The sequence below is a fragment of the Equus przewalskii genome, chromosome 7 (assembly GCF_037783145.1).
Source record: "Equus przewalskii isolate Varuska chromosome 7, EquPr2, whole genome shotgun sequence".
In the NCBI taxonomy this organism is placed as follows: Eukaryota; Metazoa; Chordata; class Mammalia; order Perissodactyla; family Equidae; genus Equus; species Equus przewalskii.
In genome coordinates this window covers 21,796,414-21,812,305 of record NC_091837.1, presented here as the reverse complement: position 1 = coordinate 21,812,305, position 15,892 = coordinate 21,796,414, and the positions used below count along the sequence as shown (strand labels likewise).

Sequence of the window (15,892 nt, the reverse complement as noted above, 5' to 3'; positions counted from 1 at the left end):
TGCTTTGGTGACCCAGGTTCAGTTCCCGTGCACAGACCTACACCACCCTGTTAGCAGCCATGCTGTGCTGGCCCACATACTAATAGAGGAAGATTGGCATGGGTGTTAGCTCAGGGAGAAATCCTCCTCAGCAAAAAATAAAAAAGTTGCTGTTCAAAGAATCCACAACATCAAAACTAAAAGGTCAAATCAACTGTAAACTGTGTTTATGCTGGTGACACGTGGTGACACCACTTTAGCTGATAACGGAAAAACCTGCTATTCTTTGTCAGGATTAGCACATATTTTGCCTATGATGCAACCATCGTCTGCTTTTTAAAAAAAAATCTTATCTAGTTACAGATAAGATAACTAGATACAAACCTTTTTTCTAGTTACAAAACTTATTGCAAAATAACCAAAGCTCAAACATGACGAGAATAGAAAGAGTTCATGACATGGAAAGAAAGAGTTCTCTCAAATTCTCCGCCCTCTGACGTGAGCACTGTCAACAGTTTGGGGAATGGGGCCCCCAGCTCCTTTCCCCTGTTACATGCTGACATATCTTGTTATCGTTCCTATGTTGTCATGCACCCGTTCTGTAGATTCGCATCTCCTGCTTGCTTATTTAATGATACATCACCTTCCCAGGTCAATGCCTGGAGATCGATCTCTGAGGGGCTCTGCCTTGTGGGTGCACTGTAATTTGTCTGTCCTTTGGCTGAGGGACGCTATGGGTGTCTCAGTCGGCAGTCTAGGTCACTCTGGGTCACTTACGCAGCAAAGGACGTTGTGTAGCTGCTACCAAGGACAGGGAGGCGGAAGACCCAGCTTTAGAAGACAGTAGAAGGCGAGGAAAGGCAGGCCCCAGGCAGCGTGGCCAAGGCTGTTCCAAGAGCAGCTGGCTGGGAGGCCTCTCCTGGATGCTTCCTTAGGACGCGGAGTTTGTGGTGGGACTTTTCCGCTAGCCGGATGTAGGTCCCATGCCCACAGCTTCATCGCCGGGAAGCAGAGAGAAGGAGGGTGTCTCTGTCCTTCACTGTCTGCAGTGGGAGACTTGGCCTTGACCCCACAAATTTATACAGTGACAGAGTCCCCCAGAATAAGAAGAGGGTTTGGATCCTGTGCAAGCAAGGTGCATCGAATGCTGTTACATACTTCTGGGTACATTTACTGTTTCTACAGGAGAAATTCTTTTAAAATACTGGTCCAAGAATGAGAGGATTTAGAGTTTTAATAAATATTGCCAAGTTTTCGTCAAAAAAGGTGCTTACCAGTGGGGCCGGCCTGGTGGCACAGCAGTTAAGTTTGTATGTTCTTCGGTGGCCCGGGGTTCACCAGTTCGGATCCTGGGCGCAGACCTACGCACCACTTGTCAAGCCAGGTGTCCCGTATATAAAGTAGAGGAAGATGGGCACAGATGTCAGCTCAGGGCCAATCTTCCTCAAAAAAAAGGTGTTTACCAATCTATGCTCCTATCGTTTACATTTGAAATGCCCTTTCCCCCACCGGCTGGCCAGCATGCTTAATCCTCGCCCATCTGATATAAGCCCGTTGAGGGCACAGAAGCATTGGAAAAGCAAACGCTTGTGCAGCAAATGCCACCAGACTCTAAAATGAATGCCTAGAAAAAACCTAGATGAGAGAACATTCTACTTCTAGTTATACCTGAATGAGAATCATAATGATAACTAAGATTTGGAGTAGAGTGGTAAAATTGTAGTTCATGGCTTTTAATCCAAAGTGTCATTACTACCATAAATGAGAAGAAGGGGCTGGCCCAGTCGCAAAGTGGTTGGGTTTCTTTGCTCCACTTTGGCAGCCTGGGGTTTGCAGGTTTAGATCCCAGGCACGGACCTAGTACTGCTTGTCAGCCACACTGTGGCGGCATCCCACATGCAAAATAGGGGAAGATGGGCACAGGTTTAGCTCAGGGCCAATCTTCCTCACCAAAAAAAAAGAGAGAAGTATTTGACCATTAACACTGCATTTCACAAATCCTGTGAGGTAAGCATTATTAACGTTGCTGTAAAGGGAAGCAAACAGATTTGTCCAGGGACACAGCTAGAAATAATAGCACCTGGATTCAAATCCCAATCTTCTAGGCTCAAATTCTGTGGGGTTTTCCCCCCATCCCTCAGGATGATTTTATTCATTTCCTTATGCTGCCTCTTCTCAGAACTCCCTTGCTTCCACTCCTCCCTTCCCATCCTACTTTATTGGTTCCAGTTAATCCACCCTTCTCCTTGGTCACTGTACTCTGAGCTAATTAGCTTAACACAAACACAAACATCAGGCCAGCTGGTACCCTCCCAGTCAGAAGAAGTAATGATGATTACATCCGTAATCACTAATATTGAGTGCAGCCCACCAGCTTCTATGTCAGGCACTTTATATTCTATGTGTTATTTAATTTTCACAACAGCGCAGTGAGGTGGGTGTTGTGGACATTGGTTGGGTTTGGGCTGCCTAGTGTCCCTTCCCCTTTCTCATGGTAGCAGCACCCCAATTTCATTTGGGGGCATCCCTCCCCCACTTTGGATACCGCATGGCAGAACTATCAGTGAAGGTGCCAGCCCAGCCCTCCCTGGCTAAGAAGTGGGCATGTGAGCCAAGCTAGGCCAGCCCGACTGTCCCTTTCTGGAATTGTAAGAGTGAGCAGTGTTTTCAAGACAGAAAACAGTTGGCACTCACCCATTCCACAGCCGGGGGACCCCAGCAGGACCGCTGAGTGTCCTTTCCTCTCGCGATCCTCCAGGCTGGCCGGGTTCCTGTCCCGTTCTGAGCTTCGTTCTCTAATCTGAGCTCCTGTACTTTCACTGCCTTGTTTCCTTTACTTAAGCCACAGTCCATTTCTCTTGCTGCAGCTCAGTAGTCCTGATGGAGCGGGTGGTCACATCCCATTCACAGATAAGGAGACTGAGACGTGGAGATCCAGTATCTTGACCAGTCTCCCCGCCAGGTGTGGAAGGGCTGGGTCTGAACCAGGCAGTCTGTCTGAAGGCCTGAGCTCCTGACCCCCAGGCCTGACTTCCTAGTTATGTGGCCAGGAGCTGCGTTCAGGAACCCAGGGTCACTTGTGCCAGGAACAAAGCTGTGGCTCATAAAGGAAGCTGGCTCAGGGTATCTGCTTTTGCACCATATCAAAGCAGCAGAGGCTGCAGCCAGATGTCCTGGGCCCGGTTCCCATCAGGCGTACTAAAGGATCCTTCAGTCTCCTGTGTTCACTGCTCATGTTCTCGGAAGACTTGTCATGATAACAATAGTAATGCTAACGGTGATGGAACGTGGGCTATGTGGGGGTGTCTGGGCCATGAAGACGGGGAGCGAACTGATTGCTGCTGTCACTGCTAGGACTTCGCCATCCCTGGGCCAACTCGTGTTTATCCCACTCACAGATCTGCAGGTTTTATATCCAGCCTGACGGTGGAGACTCATTATTTTTGGCACACGCTTCATTTTTGGCTGTCTACCTTCTTCCCTCCAATCCCTTTCATTATTTTCCACAGGCCAAAATAAAATTAAATCATCTACTATGCTTCCCTGATCTGTTTTCCCATGACAGGAGAAAGCCAAGACCGAAGGACTTTGGAATCTTTTCCTACCCTTGGAGACTGACCCTGAGAAAAAATATGGAGCAGGACTGACCAACGTCGAGTACGCCCATCTGTGTGAGCTCATGGGCATGTCTCTGTATGCCCCTGAGGTACCTTCTCTAGAGTCTTCCTCAGCATGCGAGACTATCCTAGTCTTCCCTAAGAACAGTCACCCTCTTGGGGCTGGCCCGGTGGCACAGCGGTAAAGTGTGCACATTCCACTTCGGTAGTCCGGGGTTCGCTGGTTTGGATCCAGGGTGCGGACATGGCACCGCTTGCCAAGCCATGCTGTGGTAGGCGTCCCACATAGAAAGTAGAGGAAGATGGGCACGGATGTTAGCTCAGGGCTGATCTTCCTCCAAAAGAAAAAAAAAAGAACAGTCACCCTCCTACACTGATAGGGTTCCCTCTAGCTTGCACGGGATTCAGGAGCACTGATACAAACTTAAACTTCTTCTAATGAGAGAGGACAGCTACAGGCATGAGTCTGGAGCCAGAGCAAGAAAGCAGCTCAGAATGGGAGTCTTCTGGGGAAGATGGGAGCCGTGTGAGGCACGACCCTGGCTGGCTTCCCTGAGTCTCCCACCCACTATCTCCAGTCTCCTTTGTCTGAACCACAGAGGTCCATGGCTGGGGTTTAGGTGCTCTGAGCTACTATATCCAAAATGTCGCGGGTCTGTGCATTTCTCTGGGAAGAGGAAGAACTTTCATGATGGTGTCAAAGGGTCTGTGACTTGGGAGGAGCCCTGGTCCATCACTTCGGAGGTATTTGAAGTTTTAATATGGACATGGAACTCAGGGTTCTTCCTTTTCTCCTTTTCAGATATTTAACTGTTCTGCTCCAGACACAGGGAACATGGAGCTTCTGGTGCGCTACGGCACTGAGGAGCAGAAGGCCCGCTGGCTGATTCCGCTGCTGGAGGGAAAGGCCCGCTCCTGCTTTGCCATGACTGAGCCCCAGGTACCTGGCCTGAGGCTCCACCCACAGGGCCTCTTCTTTATCAGGCCAGACCTTCCCAGACCTCATCTGGGCTCTGCCACATAGCAAACGTGGACCCTTGCCAGCTCTAAGCAGAATGTACTCTCTCACTCAGGTTGCCTCGTCGGATGCCACCAACATCGAGTCTTCCATCAGAGAGGAGGAAGGCTTCTATGTCATAAATGGTCACAAGTGGTGGATCTCAGGTATTTGGCCTGAAATTCAGTTATACTTCAGCAGGTCTGTTTTGATAAGCCTGTCTCTCTGCCCTGCTGTTGTCTGGGAAACAATGGTTGGGTCAGTTTCCCCGGCTGACGCAAAGGAGATTCTGTCTCTGTGCTCCCAGCAGAGGCAGCAACCCTAGGAGACCCAGAGGTTCTACGTGGGTTGCTGGATGACCATACATGTGACAGACTCTAGGAATCTCTCATTAGCTCCCCACTCTCTTCGTTCTGCTTAAGTGTCTCCCTTTGGAAAGGCAGAAGGTCACTTCCTCAGTGGCTAGACTGGGTGTGCCACAGCAGAAGAGCTAGTGCTGATCCCGCCATTAACACATTAACACTGTAGAGCCCTCCATAAGCGCTGTGTGGACCTCACCGAGTCCCCACACCTCCCCTGGAGGTACACATTATTATCCCCAGTTTACAGAGGAGGACACGAGAACAGAGAAGTGACTTGAATCTCTTGCTGAAGGTACTAGCCCCTGCTAGCAAGTAGGGGATCCCGAGTTCAGGATTTGCCTGATTCTGAAGCCTGTGCCCAAAGCCATTATGTTTACACCACCTGCAGGAACAAAGCAGAACAGGCTGCCAGTGAAAAAGTAGCAGTTTTCAGCTTCTTGTCTTTAAATTATGTTTTCAACTGTACATGGTGCTTTTTTAAAAAATTGCTCTTATGGTGTTGGATTTATTCCTCACTGGGATGAAAATCAACATCTTATTTCTGGTCAAGAACCTGCACGTACTTAGCTGAATAAGGGAAGTCTTAAAGAGCTCTGTCTGCTTTCTGGCTTCAGCTTTCCTGGGCCAGGACTGCGTCTGTAAAGAGATCTGATGGCCCTGGCGTCAGATGATGGGGGTCTGTCTCTCTCCTTTCCTGGCAGGCATCCTGGATCCTCGCTGCCAACTCTGTGTGTTTATGGGAAAAACAGACCCGCATGCCCCACGCCACCAGCAGCAGTCAGTGCTTTTGGTTCCCATGGATACCCCAGGGATAAAAATCCTCCGGCCTCTGACGGTGTATGGGCTGGACGATGCGCCAGGTTAGTCCCCTGGGAGCAGCTCACCTTCACGTGTGGGGCTGGGCCTGGGGACATGGCTTTGGGCAGCCCTTGCTGTAGCTCAGGACACAGCACCTCTAAGGGTATGTGACATTTGGAGGGCCACATGCTGCTGCATTTGATTTCCATATGTGAATATCAACCATGTAGGCAAATTCCAGACAGGCATTTATACTTTTTTTTCCTCCTTTACATTTAGAAGATCAGCAGGAATCTGAGAGAAAGAGGCCACAGAGGAGAGAGGCAGGAAGTGCAGTGCAGACCTCTCCTAGATGCCAGTGGACAGCTGACCTCCAGACCTGGAGGTCCCCTCACAAGGCCTCTCTGCTAACGATGTTCAGTTTTTACTTTCAGTGTTCCCATGGGATCACTACATTTTTAGAGTCACATACCACTAGGGAGTGTCAGCCTAAGGTGGAGTCATTGTGTTTTATAAAAGGAATGGCCAACCATTTGTGTGACAGTGTAAATCATTGTCTTTTCCATCTTTAACAGCCTCCTCCTGCCCCTGCCCCCTTCAACCACGTCCCAGTTAGAAGGTTACTAAAGAGCAGGAATATTGCCAGTGGATGACCTGAACTGAGGCAGGGGATACACACATCCAAGGAAAACGGCTAGGCAGATCGCTCAGGGGAAACCATTCGGGTCTTTCAGGTGGCCATGGCGAAGTGCTGTTCGAACAGGTGCACGTGCCCAAGGAGAACATGATCCTGGGCCCGGGCCGAGGCTTTGAGATTGCCCAGGGCAGACTGGGTCCCGGCAGGATCCATCACTGCATGCGGCTGATTGGGTACTCGGAGAGGGCCCTGGCGCTCATGAAGGCCCGCGTGAGTGCTTCCCCCAGCACCCGATCTGACCCGGAACCAGCTGTCTGTTTCGCTATCAGACCTCAAATCCTAACTGTTTTCTGAGAGCCAGCTTAGGTGAAGCAAGGTGATGTTCTTGCCAAGAAGCTGTGGCCCTGTCTTCGCTTTGCATCTGCTACTTTGCTGAAGTTTGAAATTCAGAACAGAATGGACCTCACTCTGTTGAGGTGACCAGAAGGAAAAGGCCCGGCTCTGCGGCAGCAGAGGGCAAGGTTCCAAGGTTCAAAAGGTCATGGGCTGCTGAGGGCTGTTCCTGCTACTCACTCACCTTTAAAAATCAGATACCAGGGAGCACCTGTGCTGGTGGCTTATGTCTCTGGGGTCCCAGCATCTAAACCTGTGCCACCCTCCTCCCCCAGCATGTCCCGAAAACTTGAGTCTAATGTGACCCTCTCAATGGTTGGCAGCCCATGCAAAAGAGAGCTATTGCTGGAAACAGTAATTCAAATCAGTGGTATCGATTTCATAAAGAGGAAGCAAACCCTTGAGACCAAACAAATGTCTCAGAAGAAACTATCAAAGAACAGAGGCAGGCCAATGTGTTTGCAGCACGGAGCAAACCATCTGTGATTTACAACCTTTTAAGTTGAGACTGACCAGTTCTTTTTTTTAAAAAAATAAAATGCTCCTCTCTAAGGGCTCAGGTGTGGTACTTCAGCCCCATCCTGCATTGAAACTCAGACCAGCCTTGCTGCAGAGCTGTGACCAGACGTGTCAGAAGTCTCCAGAAGGGGCATAGCACTGACATGGCAGTTTCCCTCATAGGACTTGGTCATAAGGGCCTTAATAGGGGTCTTTGTGATTTGAAACTAGGAGCTTCACCACAGACTTATTGTTGTGGCAAAATGTTGGGAACAACAGATAAGGCTGACAACTGGAGCCTGGTCAGGTAGACTCTGGTACGGGCACGTGGTGAAATTCCAAAATGATGCTGTAGAAATCTATTTCTTAGCATAGAGGGAGGATGTCCACTGTATACTCTTAAATGAAAAAAAGCAGGCTACCAAGCAATATATAGAGTATGACTCCATTTTTGTAAAAACGCTTACGTATGTATTTGCATACAAGGAGTCTAGAAGGATTCCCACCAAATATTAACTGTAAGTGACCAGATGAGATACCAAGTGTTTGTATTTTTTCTATTTTTGTGGGAAAATGTATACTTTTTCCTGCCATGAGATATATTATTTGTATAATAATTGTTTTCAGTTAAAAAAAAACAAGGGAAAAAAAAGGATCTCTTATAACCTTTTCTGATTGCTTGTGGCATCCAGAGTCTAGAATGGCCGTTGGTAACAGTCGTCCACAAGGGGGCTCTGGCACCTGGACTTTGCTCCCGAGGGCATCCTGGGGCGTAAAGCCCGGCCATGGTCAGCAGAGGGCGCCCGCCCCCGCCCGTGAGGCGCCCGCAGTCACTCCCTAACTCCCACAGTAGCCTTGGCCAGATGCTGGGCTACCCTGCCCGCCGACCAGGTCTGCCCACAGCGGGCTGAATCCCTGGGGTAAAGGGAGTCCTGGAGGTAGTTTGTGCAGCCACCACGTGGACGAGCCACGCAGTGCACAGGAATGTTGTCTGTGTCTGGATCTTCTCCCTGGAAATTGCCTGTGGCTAGAGAGCTGGCAAAGCAGCAGATGAGCTGCACACTCCTGCTTCTGCTCCCTTTCCTCTCCTGCCCACTCCATGTGTGTCCAGCCCCCTCCTCTGCAGGGCACCCAGCCCCACGCCTCTCGCCGGGTCTCCTGTGTCCACAGGTGAAGTCCCGTGTGGCCTTTGGGAAACCCCTGGTGGAGCAGGGCACGCTCCTGGCTGACATCGCCCAGTCGCGCGTGGAGATCGAGCAGGCCCGGCTGCTGGTGCTGAAAGCTGCCCACCTCATGGACGTGGCAGGAAATAAGGTAGGAGGCCGAGGGGCCTCACAGGTGCGACGTCCTGAGGTCGTGAGGGAATCCATCGACACTGACTCCTCCTTCCCCATTCGGCAAACCGTGGAGACATTAGGAACTTTGCTTCAACTCTACTTGGGACTATTTGGGCAGCTTTTCAAAACTGGAAAAGGTACAACAGAAGAGGACTGAACTTTCTGTTTTACTGACCTGGTGAACTTCCGGGTCCAAGATAGTGGGGCAGGAGCCACATGGCCCCCTGGCCTCAGCTGCACCCCAGCCTCGACTTCCAGGCCCTGTTGGTGCAGGTGCCAGGCAAACTGAGAGTAAGCAAGGCAACTGACCCAGGCTGAGAGTCCCGGTTGCTTGGCGTTCAAGGGCCAGAGATGGTGGAGCCTCTCTGGGGCCTTGCTCCAGGGCCACAACCCAGGGTCCCTTCTCGCTCCTCCATTCCCCGGAGTCCTGGCTGGCCTTGGTCCACTGTCGGGTTGGAGACGGAGCTGGCTGTGACCTGGATTGAAGCACGAGCCCCTCCCCTCCGCCTTCTGTGTGTGCCAGATGCTCCCCATCATCTGGGAAGACTTTGGCGTTCCCACATCTGTCCTTGACCAGGCACTTGCTCACTAGTCACCGCATCCTGAGTCACCCTCGCGGTCACCACCACTGCTCCCTCTGTCCCCGCAGATGCTGGGGAAGTGCCGTGCAGTGGGCTGCCTCGTGGAGCGTGTGCTCCAGCAGGACCTCAGGTCTCTGTTCTGAGCCACCGTTTCTACTCCTCCCCGTAGAACTCATCGTTCTTGCAAGTGTTCTGCCCTCCGGCCTGCCTTTCTAACCACCTCTCCCTCTCCTCTTCGCAGGCCGCAGCTTTAGATATTGCCATGATTAAAATGGTGGCCCCATCCATGGCCTCCCGAGTGATTGATCGCGCTATCCAGGTGAGCACTGGAACTGCCGGTTAGTTTGAACCACGTACAACAGATGCAGAACTCCCTCGCATTCAGCCCCCAACCTCCTGTAACGTCTGACAGCCGCCCCGTGTCGCACACTCATGGGGCGTGTGATTTTCCTCGTCCTCCCCAGAACAACTCTACGAGGGGGACCCATTCCTGCCCCCATTTTGAATATGAGGAAACAGAGACAAAAATGAAGTGGCTTTTCCAAGGTCACTCAGCTTGCAAGCAGCTGATCTCGGGTTTATGGGAACCTGGGTCCTCATTACCCAGAGCCCAGACTCCTAACCGTGCAGGCTTGCCGCCTTCTTAGTCTTAATAGCTGGCCTCAACAGAGAGCTCTCCCAGTGGCAGAAGTTACCTACAGACTGGACTTAGGGAGTCTGGTGTCCACAGGATGGCAAGTGTGGCCCCCCTTGAAGTCTTCCAGAACATTCTTATCACACAGGTGTCAGGGGCCATCCCCAAGAAGATAGCTCTTCTGAGCTGTTCTGAGCCATTATGAGCAGGCACTTGTTCCTGGGGTCCTCGGGGACGAGGGCTCACCCTGAGCTTCCTCCCCTCCCACCCCTACCTGCCAGGCCTTTGGAGCAGCAGGGCTGAGCAGCGACCACCCGCTGGCTCAGTTCTTCGCCTGGGCCCGAGCGCTGCGCTTTGCCGACGGCCCTGATGAGGTGCACCGGGCTGCAGTGGCCAAGATGGAGTTGAAGCATCGCATTTAGACCGGCAGGACTGCAGGAGCCAGAATGTCCCTCCCAGACTGGCCACACCCAGAACCTTAGATGATGCTCTTTGAAAGGCCTATATGGTATGTGTGATTCTTGCACCCTGCCTGGCAGCTGCATCCTGGAACAGTCATTGTGAACTCAACCTTTTTGGGTCCCCACAGGAGACATTTCTATAAGAAGCCTTGAGTTTACTGTTTCAGGCAAAGAGGAGGGGGCTTAGCTGAGAGCTGAGTGGGTTTCAGTACTGAAGCCGGAAAGCTGGTCTTCGGTGTTGTAGGGTCACGCTTGCCCAGCACTGGTCTCTGTGCCCTGTAACCGCCATGTGTCCTTCTGGCCCCCTTCCAGTCAGGATAGCCAGCTACTGGGATTTGTAACAATCCAGGTCTGGCCAGCCCAGATCTTACCTTATCTCACTCTAAGAACATCACGAAGGGGAACACAGCCCCTCCACATGAGCTACTGTTCCTGGGAATGCTGGCCGGACCAGGGATGGCCCCTCTTGGCAAGCACGTGGCCTTTGTGTGTCCCCAGCCTGTGTAAGCAGCCCCCTCCCTGCCCGCGGTAGTGGTGCGCAGTTCCGTCCAGCTGGCTGCCGCTGGACACTCCCTGTAAGTAAATCCCAATAAACCTATATGTCTCGTACGCCGTCTCTGGGTCTTTTCTTCTGTCTCTCCGCTACCTATCACGCACTGCTTGCACAGCTGGGCGTGCAGCCAGACAGTTCTCAGTGTCGGGCTGGGCAGCCCATGCCCCCTTCTCTGGCCGTAGTGTGGAAAAGCTGTGGGAATCAGGACTAATGTTAGGAGCCCTGCTGGGGTGGTGTTCCCGTACTTGCTCCCAATGCAAGGGGCCTCCTGCTCCACGGGGCCCTCCCCAGCAAGCAGAGGGGCAGCCATGATGGGCCTCAACCTGAAGACCCAGGGCTGGAGTGCTCCTGGGAAAATCGAATGAAACCACAACTGCGAAGCCACTGCCCTCTGATTTTCTTCATTTGAATGTCCACAACACAGAATATTAAGACGTTATTTTGGAAAGGGCTTTGGGGACACAAAGAATAAGAAAGTGCATCTCAGAGACTTTGTGAACGTTCTGTGTCGTATGAAAGGAAGTGAGAATAAAGGTTGACACTTCAGCCCCTCTGTCTCAGTGCATCAGTTCCCTCCTCACACTTGGGGTCCTGCCCAGGGCATCAGCCCAAACACGTGTGGGGCACAGATGCTGTGACCCCTGGTAGGTCCTGAATCAGCCACCTCACCGCTGCTCATGTACATGTCACCAAAGGATTTTTAGGTTTCCAGTACGTGAGGGCCTCTGCACCTTCCACACTCCTCCATCTGCTCTGTACTCTTAGAATACTGGGGGTAGGGGAGATGGGAGACAATATGCCTTACAATTTAGAGAGCAGCCTCCTCTCAGAGGAGAGTAGAGGTGCTCGCTTACTTGAGCTGAGTTCTTCAAGAAATGGGTGCCCCGTGAGCCCAGGCAGCATGTGGAGGTTAGCCTCTGGCTGTTAGGACCCAGTCTGCTAATTTCATCATTTGTGTTGATGTGGCCAACAGCTGCCCATTTCAGGTCAGACCAGATGGTGGGGACCACCCCTCCTTGGCCACATTGCACACTCGACCTGCTCGAGGGAACTGCTGCACCTGAGGGAGTGCCCACCTGCTGCAGCCAGGGCCACACACCTTCAGGGTGCCGGAGAGCCACGGGGGCTTGTGAAAGGGCTCCCCAGATGCTCTTGCCCGAGTGAGCGGTCTGGGGCAGGCAGGCCCTCCTCAACCAAGCTGCTTGTTGCTTGTGCAAGGTAAAGTTAAATTCAAACCCCCAAGCTAATTGCTGTCACAACACCAGCCACAGTAGCAAACGACCTTTTGCAAACCCTGGGAGAGTTCTAGCAGCCTGAGTTCCTGCTTCAGGCTTTGGAGGGAAGAGGATGTTTTAAAAAAGGAAGTGCCTTGGGACAGTGACCCGGAAAATCACATGGTCCTCAGAATTTTTCTCGTATTCTCTGAGGTTAACCTTGCTTGTTAGGTGGTGCAGCTGCAGGGATGAAAACAAGTCGTGCTGTGGGGTGACCCATGTCTCCCTCAGATGCTCCGCTGCAAAGGCTGGAGGCACTCAGGGAGGACAGTGAACGCTGCCTGAAGAATGCGAACCACTGAGATGCAGCTTCCGGCAGCCCCTCATCCAGGGGCTCCAATTCTGTTAAATAATTCCACTCCCCACTGCCGATTGCACCCCAGCACTGGGCCTGGCACTGGTGCAGGGCTTGGGGAATGTGCAGGAAAACAAAACAGATAAAGTCGCCCTTCTCAAGGAGCTCACCTCTCAAGCGGTGATGCCCCGAGACTGCGGTGAGTGAGGTGGTAGACACTGCCAGGGTGGAGGAACTGGGGGCTCAGGAGGGGACTTTTTGCAGAAGAGACATTTGAGCCAGATCTGCATGACCAGAATGGGCGAGGGTGCTCCAGAAGAAAGAACAGCAAAGGCAGAGGCCCTTGGAGTAGCCCAGCACGTCCATGGTGAGGAACAGACAGAGTAGGAGGTTCCAGGTCATGTGGGGCCTCAGGGGCTCTGTTAACTATTACAATATCTGTTTGATATCATATTAGCTCTGCAAAGCAAAGGAAAACTCACACACATACACACACTCTGTTGGTCTCCTTCAGACCTCAGATCAACACCTTTGTCTGGTACTTCATCTTGGGCCTTGGCCAACCTCTTAGGCCTCAGTTCCTGGGGCAGGAGCCTCAAACAGCTCCCCAGACACGTCCTGCCTAGATCTGATCCTTTCCTCTGCTTTTCTGCTGTTGAGACACTTCTCTGTGCAGCTCAGCTCCTCCTGCCAGGTTTCAGTCACTCCTCCCCGGGCTGTTGCTGACATTTATCAGGTTGAAATGCACACCTTGACCCTGCAGACCTGCCCCTTCTTAGTCAGTGTCCTCCCACTCCTCCCTGCATCCCCACTGCCCAGCTCTGACTTGCAGGGGGGAATAAAACAGTTTGCAAGAGCCTTCTTTCACCCCTGCCCTCTTGTAGTCCACCCTCCACAGGATGAGAAACCAATGAGTTTAAGATGCAAACCAAGCAAGACATCCTCTGTTCCACCCTCCTCACCACTGCCTCAGAGACCCTGCCTGCCCCAGCCCTGCCCACCTCACCTCCCAGCACTCTCTCCCTTGTTCAGTGGACTCCGTTCTGTCCCCCTCTCCAGCACAGCCCGGGCGGTCCCATCTCAAGGCCTTAGCACTAGGTGTTCCCTCCCCGTGAAACGCTCTCCCTTACACCTTCACAAGACACTTACCATTCAGGTCTCACGCGTCACTTGCTGACCAGGGGTTTAAAAGCAGTGCCCTCTGCCTCAACCATCTCTTCACCCTATTTATTTTCTTTACACCCCTTTACACTATCTGAAATCATCTCGTTGTTTGGTTGAAGGTCAGTCTCTCCCACAAGGGTGTAAGCCCCGCAAGTCAGGGTCAGGGTCGCTCCGGTTCAGGCTTGTATGCAGTAGGGGTTCAGGCACACATTAGGGGTTCCACCAATGTGCGCTGAACCCACGAGGTCGGGGCATTCCACACACGTGGCGGGGCACGGAAGGGGCCTGGGCGGACCGGGCGCAGCCTGGGCGGCGCCTCCAGCCCCGACCTCCCGCGGTCCCCTCGGCGGCGCGCGCACGGGCAGCGGGGCACCGCGGGCAGCTGGTCGGTGGCGCGGGGGAGGCGGGGGCACGCCCCCTGGGTCCCGCCCCGCGCCTGCCCATTGGCGGCGGCGAAGGGCGGGGAGGGGCGGTGGGCACAGTGACCCCCGCCGGCCGCCGCGCACCCGCCTCCCGCACGCCCGCTCCCGCCGCAGCATGTTGCGGGCCGCTGCCCTCGCCGCCGCAGGCCTCGGGCCCCGCCTGGGCCGCCGCCTCCTCTCGGCCGCCGCCACCCAGGCCGTGCCGGCCCCCAACCAGCAGCCCGAGGTCTTCTACAACCAGGTGAGGCCGCCGGCCCCGGCCCGCCCCGGCCCGCGCTTTGTCCTCTCCGGGGTACGGAGCCCGCCGGCTAGGAAGGCCCTGGGCCTCAGTTTACCCAGCTGGGGCTCGAGGGGTTGGCTACTGTTGTCTTTCCGCACACCGTCCCTTCCCGCGAGCATTTTGGCCCCTTCGCCGCCAGGCCCGGTTCCATCACCCAGCTGTGACTCTGGCTACTTCTGCGTCCGCCGCCGCCGGTTTTCCAGCGCCAACTCTTGGGGTTCCATCCTCCCCCGGGCGTCCTCGGTTTTCGGGCCTCTTAGTCGCCCCGTATCTGCTCAGGGCCTTCACCGTCACCCACCGAGAGGACGCGTCTATCCAAATCCCTCTTTGCGGGAATTTTCCTGTCTTTTCCTTATCTTTTACCCTTTGACTCATGCCTTCGTCCAAGGAAGTCTGAAAGAACAGACAAGGAAGAGGGGAACTTTCCCACCAAAGTTCAGTTGGGGCCAAGGCCTCTCGGCTGCTGCTTCTGCTGGGGATTGGGCAACGGTCGGGGACTTTACCTCGGGGCGCAGTCCCCAAATGGTGTCCGCGCCTTCCAAGGAGCTGGCTTTCTTTGACCAAACCAAGAAGAGCCTTTCCAGGATAACACTGATTCCCAGTGGCCGATTTCTTGCTCAGCCAGGCCTTAGGAATATTCTCTCTTTTGATCTTTGAATTTGAGTAAAGTGCTCGAATTCAGAGAAGGAAATTGGTTATGAAAGAGCTCGTTTTGTTTGTGTAACAAGCGTAGCTGCTGTCCTTCTCCGAGCTTCAGTTTCTTCTCCAAGTGGGAAGGGGGTCAGAGTGTGGGCTCTTGCAGAAGTTACAGCTCCTGGCCTCCGTGCACATGCTTTGCATCTGGCGCCATTCTAACCTTTACCTGTGTTTTGCTGTGGAATCCTTCCCCCAGCCCCGTGAGGTAGGCATTGTGGTTATCCCACTTTACTGGGCGAAGAGACTGAGTGACAGAGAGGTTGAGTGAGTTGCCTAAAGACTGGCAAAAGTTGCGAAATTGCAAACTTTAGGGCAAAGTTGCAAACTCAGTGGCAAAGTTCGGGTTCACATCTAGACTGCCAGGAGGCAGCCACTAACCAGAACATTCCATGGTGCTCTTGATGCAACCCCGGTTGGGAATAGAGGGGTCACTGCTAATGTGGGATGCTGAAGAGCCCGCCCTTAGCTGACTACTTTCAACAGTGGATCCACTTGTCCAGCCCAGAGTTTGGCTGCAAATCTGCACATAGGTGGTGGGTAAAGGCACATCCAGGTGATTTTAAGGAATGTTACAAATGATCATTTTCGAGATAATAAAAACAAAAAGTAAAATAAAATGCTCTTTGCATAACACAAAGCAGCAGCTGCTGCTCTCTTGGTAGGCTGCCTAACCAGGAGTTCTGCTTGAAAGATTTGAACATCAAAAAGATCAAGCAGAAATATTCTCAAGGGAGAGGCGTCAGCACCCTGAGCCTTTGTTACCACAGAATCTAATTAACATGTTCCTCCTTGGTGCTCACGTGGAGGTAGAAATGGTGTCCAAACTTGCATTCGGGCCTGGCGGATAGCTGGAGTCCTGCTCTCCAGATTTAGTGTGGGAGCGTCAATTGGGGGAGTGGAGGGAATTCTCGCTG

The 15,892-nt window shown here is 52.9% G+C and overlaps 2 protein-coding genes and 1 long non-coding RNA gene across 6 annotated transcripts in view; 2 read left to right on the top strand and 1 right to left on the bottom strand.

Annotated features, from left to right (window-relative positions):
- Window positions 1–10,903, top strand: part of ACAD10 (acyl-CoA dehydrogenase family member 10) — a 51,204-nt gene extending 40,301 nt beyond the window's left edge. For 3 of the 4 annotated variants that reach the window (XM_070628866.1, XM_008525675.2, XM_070628865.1), the window contains 8 exons: window positions 3,545–3,685; window positions 4,399–4,536; window positions 4,670–4,760; window positions 5,657–5,815; window positions 6,488–6,660; window positions 8,452–8,595; window positions 9,441–9,518; window positions 10,115–10,903. In XM_070628866.1, the coding sequence (XP_070484967.1) occupies window positions 3,545–3,685; window positions 4,399–4,536; window positions 4,670–4,760; window positions 5,657–5,815; window positions 6,488–6,660; window positions 8,452–8,595; window positions 9,441–9,518; window positions 10,115–10,255 (1,065 nt within the window). In that variant the 3' untranslated portion in view covers window positions 10,256–10,903. The remainder of the gene's footprint in view (window positions 1–3,544; window positions 3,686–4,398; window positions 4,537–4,669; window positions 4,761–5,656; window positions 5,816–6,487; window positions 6,661–8,451; window positions 8,596–9,440; window positions 9,519–10,114) is intronic. The other variant, XR_011542391.1, reaches the window with a different exon arrangement.
- On the bottom strand, window positions 185–13,943 carry LOC139084732 (uncharacterized). The gene is made up of 2 exons (XR_011542403.1): window positions 13,566–13,943; window positions 185–3,931 (listed from the first exon to the last, which is right to left on the bottom strand). It is a non-coding gene; the product is annotated as an uncharacterized lncRNA (long non-coding RNA).
- The window catches only part of ALDH2 (aldehyde dehydrogenase 2 family member), a 31,774-nt gene continuing 29,803 nt past the window's right edge, over window positions 13,922–15,892 (top strand). The window contains exon 1 of the mRNA XM_008525678.2: window positions 13,922–14,243. Within this exon, the coding sequence (XP_008523900.2) occupies window positions 14,118–14,243 (126 nt within the window). The 5' untranslated portion in view covers window positions 13,922–14,117. The remainder of the gene's footprint in view (window positions 14,244–15,892) is intronic.